Source organism: Crocodylus siamensis, chromosome 11 (assembly GCF_052110815.1).
Source record: "Crocodylus siamensis isolate JL-2025a chromosome 11, ASM5211081v1, whole genome shotgun sequence".
Classification (NCBI taxonomy): Eukaryota; Metazoa; Chordata; order Crocodylia; family Crocodylidae; genus Crocodylus; species Crocodylus siamensis.
Window position 1 is genome coordinate 2,755,985 of NC_143405.1, and position 18,391 is coordinate 2,774,375.

Sequence of the window (18,391 nt, forward strand, 5' to 3'; positions counted from 1 at the left end):
GCAGTAGATGAATTCTGCTATGCGCTGGTGCATCATAGCAAAAGCCGTGCTCATGCGGAGTAGGATTAGTCTACTGCGCATTAGCATCACTAAAAAGGCAAGTGCCAGTGCTACTGTGCATTGAGTTAGTACCTTTTATTACAGGCACCAAACTTCATGGGTCGTAGCTTCAGCACATTCATGCACATGTAGATGTGCCCAAACACTAGCAGATTCTCCCTATGCCCAAAGAAGGGTGTTTGTACCCAAATGCTTGTAAAGAACAATATTTCCCAACTATTTAATTGGTCTAATAAAAGATACCCAAAGACCCTTGTCTGTTTGTTAGCTAAGCACTTCACATGAGGTGGGAAAATGGTATTACATTGAATATGGGCTCTCAGATCAGTCATGCCAAACTCTGGCATGGTTTTGTGGTGTGCACAACCCACAATTAGCACAAGACTCAGCAGGATTTAAACTTGGTTTCCCACAAGTGAAAGGTCAGTTTTCTAACCAAGTCCCACAGTTACTACAGGTTCACATGATAACATATTTAATCTGATATTTAAGGACTGAATGGTCCCAAGTGCTGAGAATCCACAATTTCAGCTGAAACCAGGCATCTGTGGCTCTCAGCAAAGCTTAAAATTAATCACATAAATCTCAATTTAGATGCACACTGGTAAATCTGATTGTGATAAGTATGGAACAGCTAAGTAAATGAAGCCCATGCCAGGTTTCACCACCATGCAAGTTCATTGTTCAACATCACAAGCACTGTAAAGAGATGCAACCGAGTTACATTTTCATCTAGTGCTTTACTATAAAAGTTTTTACAAGCTATTGAAAACGTGCATCTGGCAAAGCCCTTTATGGACTATGTTCTCATGGAGCTAAACACAGAGCGAGAGAGAGTAGCTAGTAAGAGTCCAGACTTTAAAAAAGTTCTAGCACAACTGATGCTGATAACTGTTTACACTGGAGACCTGCCTCAAGGAGCAGCTCGCATGAGATAACTCTTCCAGCGAATTCAGGAGCTAACCCCTTCCAGCAGCTGGCTTCTCCTTAGGTGCCACAAGATGTCCCTGTCGCACCAATTTTTTTTTTGATGGTGCATTTATCTGGCTGGCACAACAATTTGCACTTACCCTCTGTACTTCACTACCCTCCATAAAACCCAGCAAAAACCCATTCCTTTCCTTTCTAAGGGGGAAACAAACAGTTCTTTGCTTTATCAACAGCTGAAAGGAGCTCTGCAAGGCCACTGTTTGAGAGCCAATGGTTATAAAGTTGACCTTCCAAGAGTTTGGTTGTGATGTGGATGCTGAAGATTTTCAAGATCTCTTATTAAAACAGTTGCTCCCCCGCCACTTGCAACACCTATACTCTGCTTTCTTTTTTTCTTCTTCTTCTTCTATGCATCTCAGAAGCAGAAGGCAGTGAAAAGTTGGGAGATTCAGAGGACTGCTGGATGAGCAGCAATGGAGATGGCTGCCCAGGCTACACGGTTTTGCTGCAGGACTGCACTGTTCAGAGATTCTTCTGTTCCCCATCTTACAAATCATGAGAACTTACAGCATACAAAAACGTGTCCCCATGCAGACACAGAGAAGTCATTAAGTCAAACCCAAAGAGATAACCCATAAGGTAACATAGGTCTTCTAGGCTCCGACCAGAATTGTTGGGTGCTCAGCACCTCTGAAATTCACATTCCAGTTACAGGAATCATCTACGAAGTCTTAACACCCCCCCCTCATATTTTGTTTCTTTCAGACTAGTATTTGTACCATTTCCTTTAAACATGGAGTATTTAAGTGAGGAAAACAGCTAGCCTACTATTTACTTGTGTCATACGTATGATTTTGGATAACCAGATTCTCAAGTCAGAAATAAGTTGTCTTCCAATTGTTCACTATTGGTTGCAATTCTGCAAAGAAGATCTATACTACTGGCAGTCTGGCTGAAACTCATTGCTGCCAATTATCTATGCAGCATGTATTAGACTGGTTGGGACCAATAACCAGTGGCTTATTAAAAAAAAAAAGGTAAAAGTTTTACACTAGTTCATCCATTGCTTAGCAAGATGTGAATGATTACTAACTTCCAGCCATTTGCCAGCAATTTTCATGGAATCATGTTTGTTCCCCAGTTAAATCAGATTCTAATCTTATTGCTGAAGCTGTTTCACCATAATTGAAATATAGCATACTTGATAGAAATCAACTGCGAACATAAAGTATCAATGCATTCAGTTATTCACTATATAACAACTTACCTTGTCATTTATTTACAACTACCAGATAGTACCAGACGCAGAGGAGGAAGAGGACGCTTCCCAATTTTGACAGACAGTGGTTAGCAAACTCAGAAGGTCATGTTCAGCTTCTCACCCTAACTGAACTCATTAGACAATTAATAACAGGAACAAAGCGCATGGAAGGTTGTCTTCATTTGAAATCTAGCATGGCAGATGGAAACAGAGTTTAAGCTGATGCTAAAGTTTTTCCCCTAAAGCAATAAAGACAAAGGTTGTAAAGGTGTCGGCAGAACTCTTTTCCAACACCTTTGCAGACAGAAAGGACTGATCCAATACCCACTGAAGTTCATAAGGCTCCTTTCAATGCTTTCCTTGGGCTCTGGACTAAGTATAAAGCATGCTAATTACACCCAATACCAACAAAAGAACATTTGCAGGGTTGTCAACTGCAGCAATTTCATCGCGAGTCTTGCCTCAGGCGATTCTTTTCTTAAAAACACAGCTGCCTAAGGTTTCTGGAATACCTGGGAATGTCAGCATCCATTAAGGAAAGCCATTTCTAGCCCTTGTGATTAGAAGAAAGCTGGAAACTGTGACCCCAGCACACCTTAATAGTTAAAACCCTAAAGACTGTCAAAGCAAGAGATTTCTCTTAATCTCCCAAACCCAGGGCTGCTGCGCTCAAGTAAGATCCCTCTATTCAAGCTCCACCCGAAACAGATGCTTCTCCTAGGGACTGTCCAGATCGCCGTTTCTCTCAAGTTCCATTTCTGTCCCCAGCAGTGACATGACCTCAATTCTTTTGGCTGGCCCTTTCACACCTCTCCTGAGCATGCAATCTGGGACAGCTACAGGCTTTAGAAGGTCATGCAGATGGTGCACAAATTCCCAATCAGAAGTAATTTGTGAAAGTGGGCGTAATGGTGAAATCTAAACATTACTCACATTATGAAAGCACAGCGTACAAAGCTGCCCAGCATTTACCACAGGCAACAGAAACAAAGGGTGAGTAATAAATTAGCATTACAATAATGGCTACAAGGACTCCAAGTATACACCTCCTGAGCTGGTTTCCAAACCATTACCAATACCACAAAAATAGATTTAAAAAAAGCACACAGGTCTGCCTTTGTGAAACACAGCAGATGACATTTTGCTTTCACCGTTTAGCAGCTGTGTAGAATCAGGCATGGAGCTGCAGCAGGCCAGGAGCTGCTCTCAGAAGAGAAGGAAGCAAGACACCCCTTCCGGAAACAGAAAGGGTCAGAAGTCCAGGGGGAAGTACACTTGAATATCAAAAAGACCTTATGATGCAGCTTCTAGCCAATACTCCACTCACAAGACACACTGTACCAAAAAAAAAGCCCAACACTTCTGAAGCAGCTGTCAACATGGAGTCTTATTAATGTGGGGCCTCGCTGCTGTTTGGGGTCACAGAAAGACTGACAAATCAACCGTGGCTACTGAAACAAAGAGGTTGACATTGAGACAGGAGGGGCACAACAATCACGAGAATACTCACGTGGGCCTATCTGCATCATCTGCCCTAAGGTATCACGTTAGCCCTCCATGAAGTTCAGCTATGACAATATTAGTCGTTCCTGGATGTACCACTTTCAGAACACTGCACTGCAAAGATTAAGCAATTTTGAACACCACCACTCCTAGAAACAGCCTTGGAAAAAGCAGCAACAAATGCAGGAGTGATAAGCAAGACATGGCAGAGTACTACCAGGCTAGTAAAGCTATGAGAACTGGAGTAATGAGGCATCCCTGATGATTAGCAGATATGCCTGAACCAGAAGGCATTCACAGCTCACCATCACAGATCTGAATATCGCTGAACTTTCTCTTTCGCTTGAAGTAATGAATGATGACGACAAAATTCCACATACAAAACTGCCAAGTAGTTAATTGAAATCTAAGTGCCAAGGCCAAAATACAGTCCAGCCCTTTTACAGAACTACTTGCTTATGCCCTCCATCTAGCAAGCATATGATAGCGTTGCAGATGCGTTTTGCTGGGTCAGCAGAGTACTTGTTCATGTGGAAGGAGAGGTAGGAGAGCCACCTGCGATTTACATGCGTTGTACTCAACACTGTTGTGCTCAGCAACACCAAATGTCATTTGTTTAAAAAAGCATTAATATGAGAAAATTTGACAGTCACCAAACTAAAGAAGTTGATAAAGATCTCAGCGAGACCTGCCATTATTCTCTGCCCTGAAGCAAAAGACAGGTTCTGAAAACTACAGGTTTCCAAGGCAGTCTGATAGAGTGATTAGAAATTACAGTTTGCTGTTCCCAGCTCTCTTGCTGAGAAGCATAAGAAGAAAGCTGCAGTAGTCTTGATGATCCCGAGGAAAGCATTCAAGTCATTCTTTGATAGTACCATGATTTTTTGGTGGAAAGCCAAACACCAGTCACAAGCATATGCTCTATGTTCATCATTTTCACTCGCACCAAGTGAATTTGACACCTGGTTTGCAGATGCACATCCATCACATAGAAACAAAAGATATCTGAAGTGTTACATGCTGCTTTACACAGACAGCAGAGTACGATGCCAGCCAGCACAGCACCAGGTTTCTCACACAGTTCTATCAGACAGTAAAACTGCCAGGCATCCAACACTTCTATCAACACCACGAGTCAATCTGAGCAACGGCCCTGCACCGGGGTCAAAAATATTGAAAAATGCTGCAAAAAGCAAGGTGGTAAACTTGGTGGCAGGTGCTGAAGTCCTCAACCACATGGTATGAGGACTTGGGAATTTGTAGCCACACCTGGGAAACGTCATCCACTTGTTACCTACATTTCCTTTTATAAAACAAGAGACTATTGTTGAAGCTGTGCATGAAAAAAACCAAGGAAGTGGCTCAAGTGTTCTGGAACTGCCCTGAAAAGCAGCCTTTCCCAAGCCCAGTCAATACTGCAGCTGAATTCCTCTCCAAATCCTCTGCGTCAGGTTCTCCTTCCTTTCTACTTCAGTCTTTGTTCTCCTTTAAGGCTTCCCCAGTGCTATCCTGTATGGATCTCTGCTCCCACGTCCTACTCAACAACTTTTGCTTTCTTCACCCACTCTCCTCTTTAGAGCTTCCCTGAAGCCCTTCTATTATTTCTCTGCTGTTCTAGCTCTGCATGCAGGCTGTGGAGGATGCAACATCCAAACAACCTATTTTCACCCGCCAGAGTATCAGCCTGTCTCTACTTCCTTTCCTTTCTCATGTCCTTGTGACAAGGCGTTCAGCAGAATTCACTAATTTTACACATATATGCTCCCGAGCTCATGTTCATTTATCTGACATTCTGGCCATGGCAATGAAGACAGCTATAGCAATGCTCAAATATGGCACATTTGTATTAAAAAGTAGGCTTCATTTTTGTTTGCCTAAGCTGATAACTTGACAAGAACATATGCCAAATACTTCCCGTGACTGAGGCAGAGACAGGAGACAGTTGTTTGGAGCTAATTTTCCTTGAGAAGTGAATTCCTTAGTATTTGCTGAATGGCCAGCTTATTTTCTCTTTAGACAGCAGTGCTGAATCAGCCAAGTCACCCTGCCTTGGATGCTAGAGATACTTCCAGTGCATCAGAGCCAGGTTATTTCCTCTGCTGCTACCAAGAGGTAAAAGAGCAGAAGAATTTCAGATTTAGGTGGAAAAAGGAAACACTCTTCCACTAACAGTTTTCCTTGCTCAGGTTGATAGGGGAGCATGTGTCACACTGCACCACAGGGATGTCATTCCTTTTCTTTCTGGCACCAAGATACTGGAGGGGTGAACAGGCCACGTGATCGTCTCCTCACTTGAGGGTTACAACAATACAATAGGGGCAACCATGAGATTTTCCTTCGCAGATCATTCTGCAGTCTCATAACTCATGCAATTTATTGTACATTTATGCTTTATTCCCTATGATGTTAAGACTGCCTTATATGGAAAAAACATTATTGGGACCGTGGATACAGACAACTCAGATAAAGCCTCAGTTCCAGATACACTATTCCACGCTGCAGGAAAAAAGTTTGACAGAACATTTTGCAAGTGATCTAAACGCTGCCGATATGAGTTAAGCAGGAGGCTCCCCCATCCTATCTGGGTCTCTATTTCAAATGTCCACGCCCCCTCAGAATAACGCCTGTAATTATTCCTTGCAAATCCATGTCAAACTATGTGTAACCAGACTGCAGTTATACAAAAGGTTGACTCATGTTGCTGTTTATTTTTAGACCAATGATTTTCAATTCTGACAGGGGGCTTTTGTAGTGAACTGCCTACAGTCATTTTCAACCTAATCCTTAAATGCTTGATCGTTTGGTGAGAACAATAAAATACAATTTACACATCCAGGTAATGACAACTCAGAGTACTAATTCTGCCAGCAAGACATTTCATTCTCATTTTGTGTGATACTGGTAGACTGGGGAATTCGCAAGGCGCTGTTGCACGATGACTCAATACATGGTCCTTCCTTTGTCACTACTTCTGCTGTTTGATCATCAGAACTTTCTGAATCCTACTGTTGTTCTTAAAAACCAAGTTTTACAACATTAAATAACGAAGCCTAAAAAACATTAAACTGATCAGTGCACACAAGACAATCTTGATCAGGTTATCCAACAAAGAAACTAGCTAAATATCAACAATTAGGGCTGGATTTTCATCTTAGAACCGAAATAACAGGAGTTATCTGTTTGGATTTCCTGTACAAAAACTAAGAGAATTTGCATTTAGGTCTGACAGCACATATCAGTTAGAAACACACCAGAATATACCTAACTGGTGAATTAAAACAGGTCTTGTGTGTGTGAAATATCAATGGGAATAAAGGAAAAATCATTCTGTGGTAGATATAACACTGTACAATAAATACTACAGATTTTGGGGGAGTTTTGTATAATATTGACTTATTAAGATTATACAACAATGAATTATTCTTACTGACCTTTAAAACTCAATGTCATTCTCTTTCAAGTCCACCTTCTGATCCTATTACAGGTTTCCCTCGCTTTATGTGGGTTTTGTATGTGCGAATTCGCTCTTATGCCAAAAATTTGTTATATGCAAGGTAAATTCACTTTTATGCAACAGATGTGGTGGAAGCCTGCAGTCAGCTGCTTTGTGTGGTGCATTGTGGGGTGACACACACCAAAATAGTCTGTTGTGGATCTGTGCTCCTTGCTCGTTGTCTACATGTGTTTCTTTAGTTGCCATCCCCATTATGATAGTGCCCAGTGCTCGTGTGTACTGTCTGCTGTTGGTGAGTATCAAAACGGCCTTGTAAAAGAGTTAGAAATGGGTTTGGGGTCAGTATAGTCGAGGTCTTGGAACAGATCCCTATCTGTTACACTGTAAAATGGGTTCCCCTTTATCCAAATTCAAGTTATGCACTGTCTTCCAGGAGCACGTGTACAGCATAAAGCAAGGGAAACCTGTATAATTAAAATGATACATACTGTATATATAATCTACCACTTTACCTTTGTGATGAGAATCCGGTATTTTTCTACCAGGTGGTCATTGTTGTGACATCCTGCTAGCAGCTGCCATACTTCTCCTCGCAGTGCCTCAGGGACTCCGCTTCTCACCAATGCTGACAAAGTCTTTGGCCTCACACTCAGATTGAGGTGCCTGGACAAAGAGGGAGGTGCATCCCATTACCGTAGCCCAAATACACATGCAGGAATACATGTGTGTAACCACTAACAATCTAGATGGGATGTGCACCACCAGCAGAAACGTCAGGATAGTCTGCAACTTGCAGATGGAAGTTTTTCTAGTTCAGAGGTAGTTTGTAGCTTAACTCAAACAGTGCTGCAACATTCAGGTGTTATCAGGGGAACAAAATTAAATGAAAGCGCTTTTCAATTTTCTTCTATAATCCCTTGCGATTCCAACTGAAAGATGAACGCGGCTTGCAGCTGCTATAAAAAAATCACGAGCACAACAGACGAAAGCAGAAATGACTTAAATAGAAGACTGAACAGGTATCACATATTTTATAATCTAAGCTATCATTGGGATCTTCAAGATCTATAGATCTGCATCAATTCAAACTGTGCCAACATACTTGGTCACAAACTGGGACACCTCTTAAGAAAATGAATGTTGATTTCCAGTCCTTTTCCAATAAAACAGACAGATAAACCTTTCACAATTAGAGTGGCTACCCATGAGCTTTCAAGAACCTAACGGGTAATTTCAACCCTCAAAATGTTTGAATAATTTCCTCTTTGCTGCCCTCACTTGGCCTGCCTGGATAGTTTAGACTGAACTTTCACAGATTCCAAACTGCTCTAGATTGCTGGTTTTCATGATTAGACTGGGAGCAGAACGTAACACAAGGTGTGCAGAAAGAGGAGCAGCAATTTATGTTAAATAGCCAAAAACACAGCATGGTATTCAAGACAAAGACAGCCTTCCCTCAACGTTTGTACTAAACAAGAAAACCATTGTACAAAGTGCTTAAGAGGGAAGGGGAGTGATTAGTTTACGTCAGCCTTGGTCTAATAGTAAAGCTGTCTGTAAAGCACGATCTCCTGACCAGGACACCCACATTTAATAATGCCACTTCATGAAAAATGACAATTCAGGAGCCAAACTAATCATGTTTATTACTCAGATCTAATTTGTATGAAGATACTGGCTTCCTTTTCCACACACATGGGGAGGAGTCCATCAGTATTGTCTTCAGCCTAGAAGCTACTGTGCTCAATTTTTAGAGAAGCCATTATTTCACAGGCCTGGAGTACCATCACCTGCTCTTTACCCTTGTGTGCAAGGTCAGTTCACTTTGAACTTCAAGTTTTATCAGAAGGCTCCTTGAAAAGGTCAGCTTTCCCTATTAAAACAAGCATACAACAGAGTGGGACTGCAGAGGTAGCTCAAATCAATTCTCACCTAGCAAGGTAATAAAATATGTTCCTAGAACCCAGTCTTGAAGTTAAACATCTAAAACACTCTAAAGAATCTATATACCATCTTGCCTTAGCCTGTGACTAAAACAAGTATAAACAGTAGTTTTAATGGATAAGACCAAAACCAGTTGAGACTATACTTTATTTATGGGTGACAGTCTAATGGATTTTTACAAGCAGTAAGACTTTGGAATGGGAAAATCACGCAACTGTTTTGCAATGAAATGAGCTATACAGTGTAAAAAAAGAGAGAGAGAAAATATCAGTATCAACAAATCCTTAAATCACTACACAAGCACTTAAGAGCAGTGCATCTAGCCACCTGGACTCTGCTTCTTAGGATTTTAAATCCACTTTCATTAAAATTAGAGGGATTACTACCTGAACATAATTTTAATGTGTTAAAGGGCTTTCCCTCTTAACTAAAATTGTTACTGCTATTATTAGCACAGAGGCACTCCATATCTTCCTTAAGCTGCCAAAACATTTTCAGTATGACTGTCAGGTGGTTTAATTATCTTTCAGCCTTGGAAGAGTTACAGAAGAATTGAAGTTTAAGAGAAACATTCTCACAGGGAGCAGATTTGCAGAGCTCATAATTAAGGCGGTTTGTTCGGGAGCAGGGGAAAGAACATGATTTTGCTGTAGCCTTCCCACTAAATTAACAGGACAATTTCTCATGCCTATCAATACTATCAAATTTGCCTAGTAAAACAAATGGGAAATAAAAAACAATATTTAAAACAACAGTATCAAATATCTATTGAGAACTGATCCACATATCACAATGTGGCTTAATATCAAGAAAATCTTTGCTAAGAAAGACTGCCTCAGTTTTCAGTGATGTAAATGTTGGATTTAATCTCACCCTTGCTGCAATGAAGGTTTGCTTTGCTCTACCTTGGATGTAGCATTCTTTGGCTTTCTGCTAATGGACATCGGTGGTAGAAAACAAAGGCTAGAATTAAGCCAGAGATCAACAGCAAAAGCAGGGTTCAAGTATAGCACATTTAGGGTCCATCAGGTATCACGCTTGTGCCCTTTGAACAACAGTGCTAGAGAGTCTTACTGATCTCAGTATCCCTTTCTGCAAAGGGTGTTTGTAGGATTCAAAGCTGACAAGCAGCTCCTCAGGAAAGGAAAGTCTGGGGTTCCATTAGCATCTTTACTGTTCAGAAACACCACGCTAGGATGATCTGTGTATTTTTTTTTCTGCAGGGGGCTGGACCTTTTTCCTTGTGCACATACCTGTATGTTTGTATGCACACACAAAATACAAGTCTGATTCTCTGACATTCTTGAGATCCAAAGGCTAAGAGGTACCCAAGGGATAAGTGGCTCATTTTGATTATTGTGGAGCTGTCAAGAGGGAAGCTGCCTGGAAAGCACTCTCTTGAGAGCCAGTGAAGGAAAAGCTGCAGGCTTTGCACTCCTTTTTAGTGGTTAGATTTAAAAAGCAGCGAAAGTAGAGAAAATCAACATGATAGTGTCTAGGGACAACAGGCTGGGAGAACACCCATCAAGAAGCTACACTGCAAATTAACAACAATAGTTTCAGAGAAGAAATGTAACAGCACTAAAGAAATCAGACCACATCCAACCAGACTTAAAGGACCTTCTGATCCAACCAATCAGAAAATAAAGGACCTTCTTGGTTTCAAAAGGGCACCAAGTCTGTAGCAAACTTTTCCATGGACTTCCACGTACAGTGACTGTCCTAGGAAGAGGATGCTCAAAGACTCTTTGCACTGACCCAGGATCTCTCATGTCTAAAAACATTCAAGTATGCCATTTTCTCCAGGTGTATTTTTGCCACTTACCATTTGGAAAGCAGATCTCCCCAGGTTTCAAGAATTTTTTCAGCACACTCTTTGGAAACATCTCCCGAACCACTCAGTAGTGGTTCATCATTATCTACGGAGTAAGAAGAGAAGAGAAAGTGTGAAAACAGTGGATGTTATTACCCTTCTAACAGATCAATGTTTGATTTGCTACAAAGGAATCAGCTCCTAGGGGTTGGTTTGGATAAAGAGCAAGACAGTATCTGCAAGTGCAATGCTTATGGGTAAACAAGGGACGAAAAGTAGAGACACTTTGCTATCTAATCAAGAACGAGTCAGGATACAAGGTAAACATTAACCTAACTGCTACCAAATGCAAATATATTCCAGATGCTATCTTAAAATAAATTTGCTACACTGTTTTCAGTAAAACCTAGTGATGCTGAAAAAAGTGTCCTAAAACTAAGTTGAAAGTACTTGACAAAGACTTGAAAAGCTGCCAGTGATAACACATCCTCAACTCTTTATCTTCCAAATGAAAGATTAAGGGATCTGGTTTCCTTCAGGAAATATGACGAGGTGACATTATGTCACTGCATTTGTTGCAGCCTGAATTGCTCTGCAGTTTTATTTTAAAAGCTATTACTTTTTTTTGATGGCTCTCCAAGCTTAAATTAAACAGCTTTTACAATGCAGCACATTCCATTGCTCAAATGAAAAGAGCAGATAAGCACAAAGTACAGTAATAATCCTTTGGTTAAAAGAAAAAAAATCATAGCTGATATACTCCTAGCTATTTTGAAACACTCATTGTTTGTACTGCAGGTAAGAATTCTGCTGTCATTCCAGTATCTCATCAATACAACATCACTATTCTGACACTGCCTACCTTTAATTATTCAGAAGAAAACACATTCTTTTCAACTGGATCCAAATTCTCCTGGCTAATGGCTGAAAACCAAAAACTCCCACTTCCACCGCTTTGAAGTGGTACGTGCCACAACTCAGGTCTACTGATTACTTTCCTAACAGTTAACAGCAACTTGTATTTATAGAACACTTCACATCAGTTGATCTCAAATTGCTTTATAAAAGGAAAAAAGGGCAATTCTCACTTTACAGAGGGGGAAAAAAAACCACAAGGCAGAGGGGTGAAGCAACTTGTCCAAAGGCACCCAGATGGCCATGCAGAATCAACAAAAGAGCCTGGACCGTCTGAATCGCAGTTCAATGCACTATCTACTAGACGATACTATCTAACAACTCAGAACAAGTTCATAGATCTGTTAAAAATGGCTGCAAACCCTGCTGAAAATACATTACACCCCAGATAAGTTAACATCCCCACAATGCCAGGCTGTTTCCCTACAGAACCCTACATTTGCATTTTTTTGCAAATATGCTGTATGCATACATCGCAGACTAACACCCTTTCTTCTCTGTTGCGGCTGTTTACAGCGGCTCGAGAGAGACAAATGGCACCCTAAGTGTCCCCTGCCTTTTTGTCTTCTTTATACTGGTCCACATACAGATCTATAGAGTAAGGAGAAGCGTTTAATAAACTCACAGCAGCAGCAAAGAAAATGGAGTGCGTTACAGAGACGTTTAGGATGCTGCTTACCAAACTCTATGAGCTTTAAAAACAAAACGAGGACCTCTCATTGAAAGATTAATTCATTCCAAATGGAAGTTTTCCACTGCCTTCCAAATGAACAAAACCAGCAGGGAACAACAGATGACCTCCTCCTTACCTTCCTCTTCATCATCTTCTGGAGGAGAAGGAATCATTGAACCCTGGGACCCCGACTGTGGCAGACGAATAGAGGGGCTGGCTGTGGTTTTTCTCCTCTCCCTTTCCGATTCACTTTCAAGGCACACAACCTCATATAATGTGTCAGAACTATTCTTTCGGTCCTTCTGTTTTGTCTAGAAAATAAGGAGTTTCATCTTTAATAACAGCACTGTAGAACAACATCTACTTCGCTGCCCAAGGCTCTACCTCTGCTCCTTGGACAGAGGAGACAGAGAAGCAGAGTTATTTCTACTGCACTCCTCAAGGGGCACAGAATTGACATTTTTGCTACAGCCCTTTCACAACCTCATTAATGCCACTTCCAGGGCTGTGAATGTTTGTGGTCCATTGTTTCTGCTTCCTGCCCTTAAAGCTAGAATACACAGCAAGCATATATAACCCAAAGGCATCTGTGTTATGTGGCTCCCACAGCTGGGCTGGGCTCACTAGGACAAGTGTGTTCATTCACGTCCAGGTCTGTACACAGCCTCACCCTTTTCAGCAGGTGTGGACTGAAGACAGGTAGGAGAGGTTTGCAGGGGCCTGGAAGAGGAAGTTTGGCAAATAACAAAATACTTGGCAACTCTTCCAGTAATGAGAAGAATACTACGCATTAAACCCCCCTGAAACTACAGTTAATTTCTCACCAGAACGTTTCTTGTCAGTTTTCATGACATAATTGCTCATACTTCATGTCCCACCATGATCCTAAACTGTCTTTTTTTATTCCTTCCAAGTCATGCGCCAATGTTCTTGTTGAGAATGCAGGGAGCTAGCTTGCTAGGCTTTAGGACTTCCCTTCTTAATTTTTGAAACTCCTCTTCTTTAACTGAAAAGGGCAGGTAAATACAAACAAACAACCCCCACCCCGCTCCTCTTACAAAATGGCACTCTAAAAAGCTTCCAACACTCATTCTCATCATTTTGGTATTTTAAAATAAATCCAGACTAAAGATTTCTCAATCACTGAACGTTATCTAGAAAAAAATAAAATCCGTCTGTTTCCATCACTTCTAAAACAAGCAGCACTGGCAAACTAAGATAAGCTAATTCTATTGTGTTGTATATTTTATAGACTAATCACAGCTCTGTAAAACAAGTTTTCCTTCCATGCTTATCAGGCAGGACTCTCACTATCTGTCAATTTAGTTATGAATTGTCCTAAATCTTCCATAAGTAAATGCTGGCAAATAAATAACACTTTAATGCCTGCAAACAAGACAAAGTTAAAGTGAGATAAAGGTCACGCTGCATGCAAGTTTGGTAAGATAAAAGATAAAGAATTAGCCAAGTACAGATAAGCCTCCTTAAATTACCAGGCAGAAAAGTGGCCTACATTTTAAATTGTGAAATATTTACAGTAACAACAGTAATCATTCAGCATCTCCATCCTCCATCTCAAAAGAGCAGGCCAAATAAGGTAAAGGCTAATCTCCTACATAAATATTTTTCCCAGACCACTGTAGAGAAGTCTCCCCATAACATCCGTTCCTATCTAAGTGTGCACTGGGATATGTATGCTAATGTAACAGGCTGCATAGGAAATTTTCTTTAAGTACAATAAGATGAATGCTGCAAAGTGAGGTTCTTCCCTCACTGACCCTGCCATTTGTTATCAAAGATTATACTACCACTTTAAAATGAAACAAATGCAAAAGACAACACCAAGAGAATGCTGCCCATTTCCCCAGAGCTACTTGACCAAATATATGAAAAAAAAAAAATCAGAAAGCCTCTGCCCTTACTATGCTTGGGCCAGTGCCGTTAGGCTTCAGGAGTCAAGAGGCACATTCATGGCAGTGGTTGTCTTTGAACATACATTATATTTTCTGGAAACAAATTCTCTTCCACCTTCCCAAGTGATCTGAGAAAATGCCAGTTTTTGCTTACATATGCAAAGTTTTAGTGATTTAACCTTGATTTTCTGGACCTAGACTTCTCTGAGGGTACGGTACCACTCTAAATCATTCCTGTCCCTCTTTTGCACTGAGTTTATCCTTTTCTTTCCAGCAGGTGGAATCAAAAACAAAGCAGCTGTTTGAAGCCTTTGGGGTACCGCTTCTCCACTGTTTTCAGTTAGTGAAGCTGGGGTATTTGGTTGGTGAAATGTCTCCTCTAAACACATGATAATGTAAGCAATACAATGACATTTCTATAATTCCCAGAAACTAAATAGCATCATCGGGGTGGGGGAGAGGGAAATATTTCTAGGCTCATTGTCAAATCTGCTCAAGATCTATTCAGTTACATCCAGTTTGAAATTGTGTACAGTACATATCTTTTTGCAAAAAGGCAGATTTACTAATTTCATGCTCAAACTTGTTCAAGTAAAAGAAAAACTGATAGGTAGGACATGTCAAATACACACTACACGCTTGCCATCTGTTCCAGTGACATTTTTTCATGCAACTCCTTCAGTGCGACTTTCCTGCAACTTCAGCTGGCTTCAATAGTTTTCAACTTTTGAGTAATGGTCTCAGGACTTGGTCTTTAAACTGCACGGACAATTCACCCTTGTCCTCAGTGTCTTTACATTTATTTATCCTCCAGCACCTCCTAAATCTCAGAAGAATGCAATGGATGTTATGGTCCATAAAGATGTTATGGTCTGGTAAGTTTGAAAACCAATCACACTGAGATTCCAAATTAAACATAGATAAGAATGTATTATTACCTGTTTTAGTTTTAGGAAGAAGTTTTCAGTGGAACTACGTTTGCTGAAGGGCCAGAACAGCCTCTCATTAGGCGAGCAAACTCGAACTTTCGTTTCCAGAATGAACCGGACAGGTTCCTGAACCTCAGTTATCACCAAATCGACAGCTGTAGTCATGAACAGCACTTTATCTAGATGGAAGAACCAAGTCAACTGCATGAATACGTGCATAAAAATCTTGGAAAAAATCGTCTCACCCATCTGCCTTGTAAAGGTACTTTAACAAGGTCATTCTGCAGAAAAACTCTCTCTTGGATAATATAAAGCCTCAAAAAGCAAAAAAGATTTCACAATCCCTAGCATACGAAAATAAAATGATCCTTAGACACCTAATTTGACAATACAAAGTCAAAGGAATGCTCTTATTAAAGAGGCCTTTGTCAGGGTCTTCAAGTTCCCATAGACAAGTATTAAATGTGTTTATAATAAAAGTGCAAACACATAACTAAGGTTATGATTCACACAGCAATCTGTATTGCAAATATGGTCCTGTTTAACCTAATTAAGTCCTGCCTTCTTCCCACTCCCAGGAGTCAGAAGCTTGCATGGAGCATGATTCCTAACATATTAAAGACAAGTTCTAAGACCACCACAGTCCTGAGAAATCCTCTCCTTGGGAGATTCAAGCTGCCAGTGATAAATAGGAATCCCCAGAATGGGAGAGATTATGCTAGGAACTTTCACAACCACTGCTATTTCCTACCTTTGTTCTGACCTTCACATGGACTTGGTCCAGGCTCCGCCCACAACTGTGGGAATTGGGCAAATCATTTCCTCAACTGTTCATCTAAATTAGTTGAAAATTTGATTCCTCAGGTTCCTTCATTAGGCTAGAGAGATGAATGACTGCATTTCACATCTCTCTGAGCTGCTTCAGACTCCATGCAAACAAGACAGCAGCACAGCTGCAATTATAACTCAGGCCACATTTGTAAAGTTTTATTTTCAAATCTGGGCAAGAAACGTCCCATTTTTAAAATGGGAACTTTAGATTCTGCAGAATTGGAAACAGATATGTGGCAACAGGTTTGACACCAATGCCACAGACTGGCTCAGAACCTGATAGACTGAAAGCCACATGGGTTTGGATACCAGGCTATGGTGCTTTTCACCACCAAAAGTTGAAGTGCAAACAACAGGTGAAATCTAGAACTCCACAAATCCGCTGGTTTTGGGAATCAGTTTTTGGCAAGTGTCAGTTTCTACACAGCATTTTGTCCACTGTAAGTCTGTGGCATTTAGAGCGAGAACTAAAAACAGACAAAAGGGAAACTTGTGGTAAATGTTTTAGTACAACAGGAATCTACAGAAGCTAAACAGAAGCAACTGGGATCCTCAGTACACAAGGCCTTCTCATCAAGCCTGTACTGCCTGGGATCACCAATCCTTTCCCTGTTAAGATGCCTGATTATTTAATACTAGATAAAGGATTTTTCTCTGCCTATTTTTCTATTTTATTGTATTTAGGTAGGCTGTGCCACACCCAGCACACTAGCATCCATGTGCAATCCAATGCAGAGAGCCACACTGCCACTTGTGCTACCTTGTGTCATTACAGGAAAAGAGCAAAAGACCTTCTTAGGAAAAAAGTAACCCACACCTATGCAGCGAACTAATATGTTTGCTGGTCACCAAGTTAAATTTGGTACCTTTAGGAGTTTCTTCATTTACAATCTGGAAGTGGGGAGACTTTGGATTCCAGCTCCCCGTGATTACATATGATTTCCCATCAGAGCTTTTGCCCATGGACTCCTGCAAACAAATGGAAGAAATAAAATGACTAAACCTTTCTGGAATTATGTCTAGCAAACTGGGTGCCACTGAAAGTGCAAAAGGTCACCAGTAGAGTCAGACATCTGCTGTTTGTCCACAAATGCATTCCTGCAGAGGCTACAGTGGGGCAAACTTCCCAAGTCCATGTTTCTCTGCCCTAACAGTGGCAAACAGGAAAAGACTGTCTCAGAATAAAGGAAAGCTCAGTCTATGGCCAGTACAACATCTGGCCTCCCTGCCAAGACTACCAGGAAGCTCCAGTTTATGTCAACTACAGCTTAATTATCTTGGAGTAAAGTGAGTACTTCTTAAGATCAACAGCTTATTTCAGAAAAGGACAAGCCAATATAGTTCAACTATTTTCAGGTCACAACTGACCTTACAGGCTGAAGTCAGGTATAGAAAAAGGGAGTGAGTGGCTCCATGCTGCAGGAGAAACTACACTAATGGTGCCCACACCTTCAAATTTCTTTATGAACACTGTCTCAGAAGTTGAAGCAATCCACCTCTTCTGCCTTGTTTCATACCAGGCAGTCTCAAAGTGACAGCTGCCCAAGGGGCATGTTCACTCTCAGTGTCCTTCAGGGAGTTCATTATCTCAAATATACTGACAGAAATTAAACTAACACTTGCTTTACCAGCTGCTAATCTCAAAAAGCCTTTCAGCTGTTTCACACTAATGTACTTTCAACATACAGGAATGTTTTATTAACTCTGCTGAAAGATAATGCTGTACATGGTGTTCTAACAGCTAAATGACAGTGAAGCGGGGACATTTTTTATACTGGCCTCTTTCTAAAGTATTACTCTCAAAAAAGACCTTCGGTTAAAAGATCTGAGATGGAAGTCACAAGTCAGGAAATAGCAGAACTAAAGTTTCCTCTATGATCTTAATTCAGTCCCCTTGTGCACTACGATGAAGTCTCGACTACCATGATTCTTGCCCTGCCTCACTCAGTGCACAACAGAGAATATTGGTCAAACAGCAACGCTGTTAAAAAACAGTTTCATGCTTTGTTATAAATAATCCTCTTACCAAGTCTAAAAGGTGCATGTCACCACTCCGAACATCCTTGCCTGGACTCAGGAGAAGGCCAAAACACCTGCAAACACATACACTTAATTAATCCAAAAGGGCAGGGAAGAAATCAAGGTTACAATTGAGACAAGCAGCT

General features: G+C 40.9%; 1 protein-coding gene across 2 annotated transcripts in view; it reads right to left on the reverse strand.

Annotated features, from left to right (window-relative positions):
- The window catches only part of RABGAP1 (RAB GTPase activating protein 1), a 91,245-nt gene that overhangs the window by 45,364 nt on the left and 27,490 nt on the right, over window positions 1-18,391 (reverse strand). For both annotated transcript variants that reach the window (XM_090022986.1, XM_090022987.1), the window contains exons 8-13: window positions 18,253-18,319; window positions 17,093-17,195; window positions 15,405-15,574; window positions 12,690-12,864; window positions 10,978-11,071; window positions 7,721-7,871 (exon numbers count right to left, since the gene is read on the reverse strand). In XM_090022986.1, coding sequence (XP_089879112.1) covers window positions 7,721-7,871; window positions 10,978-11,071; window positions 12,690-12,864; window positions 15,405-15,574; window positions 17,093-17,195; window positions 18,253-18,319 — 760 coding nt within the window. The remainder of the gene's footprint in view (window positions 1-7,720; window positions 7,872-10,977; window positions 11,072-12,689; window positions 12,865-15,404; window positions 15,575-17,092; window positions 17,196-18,252; window positions 18,320-18,391) is intronic.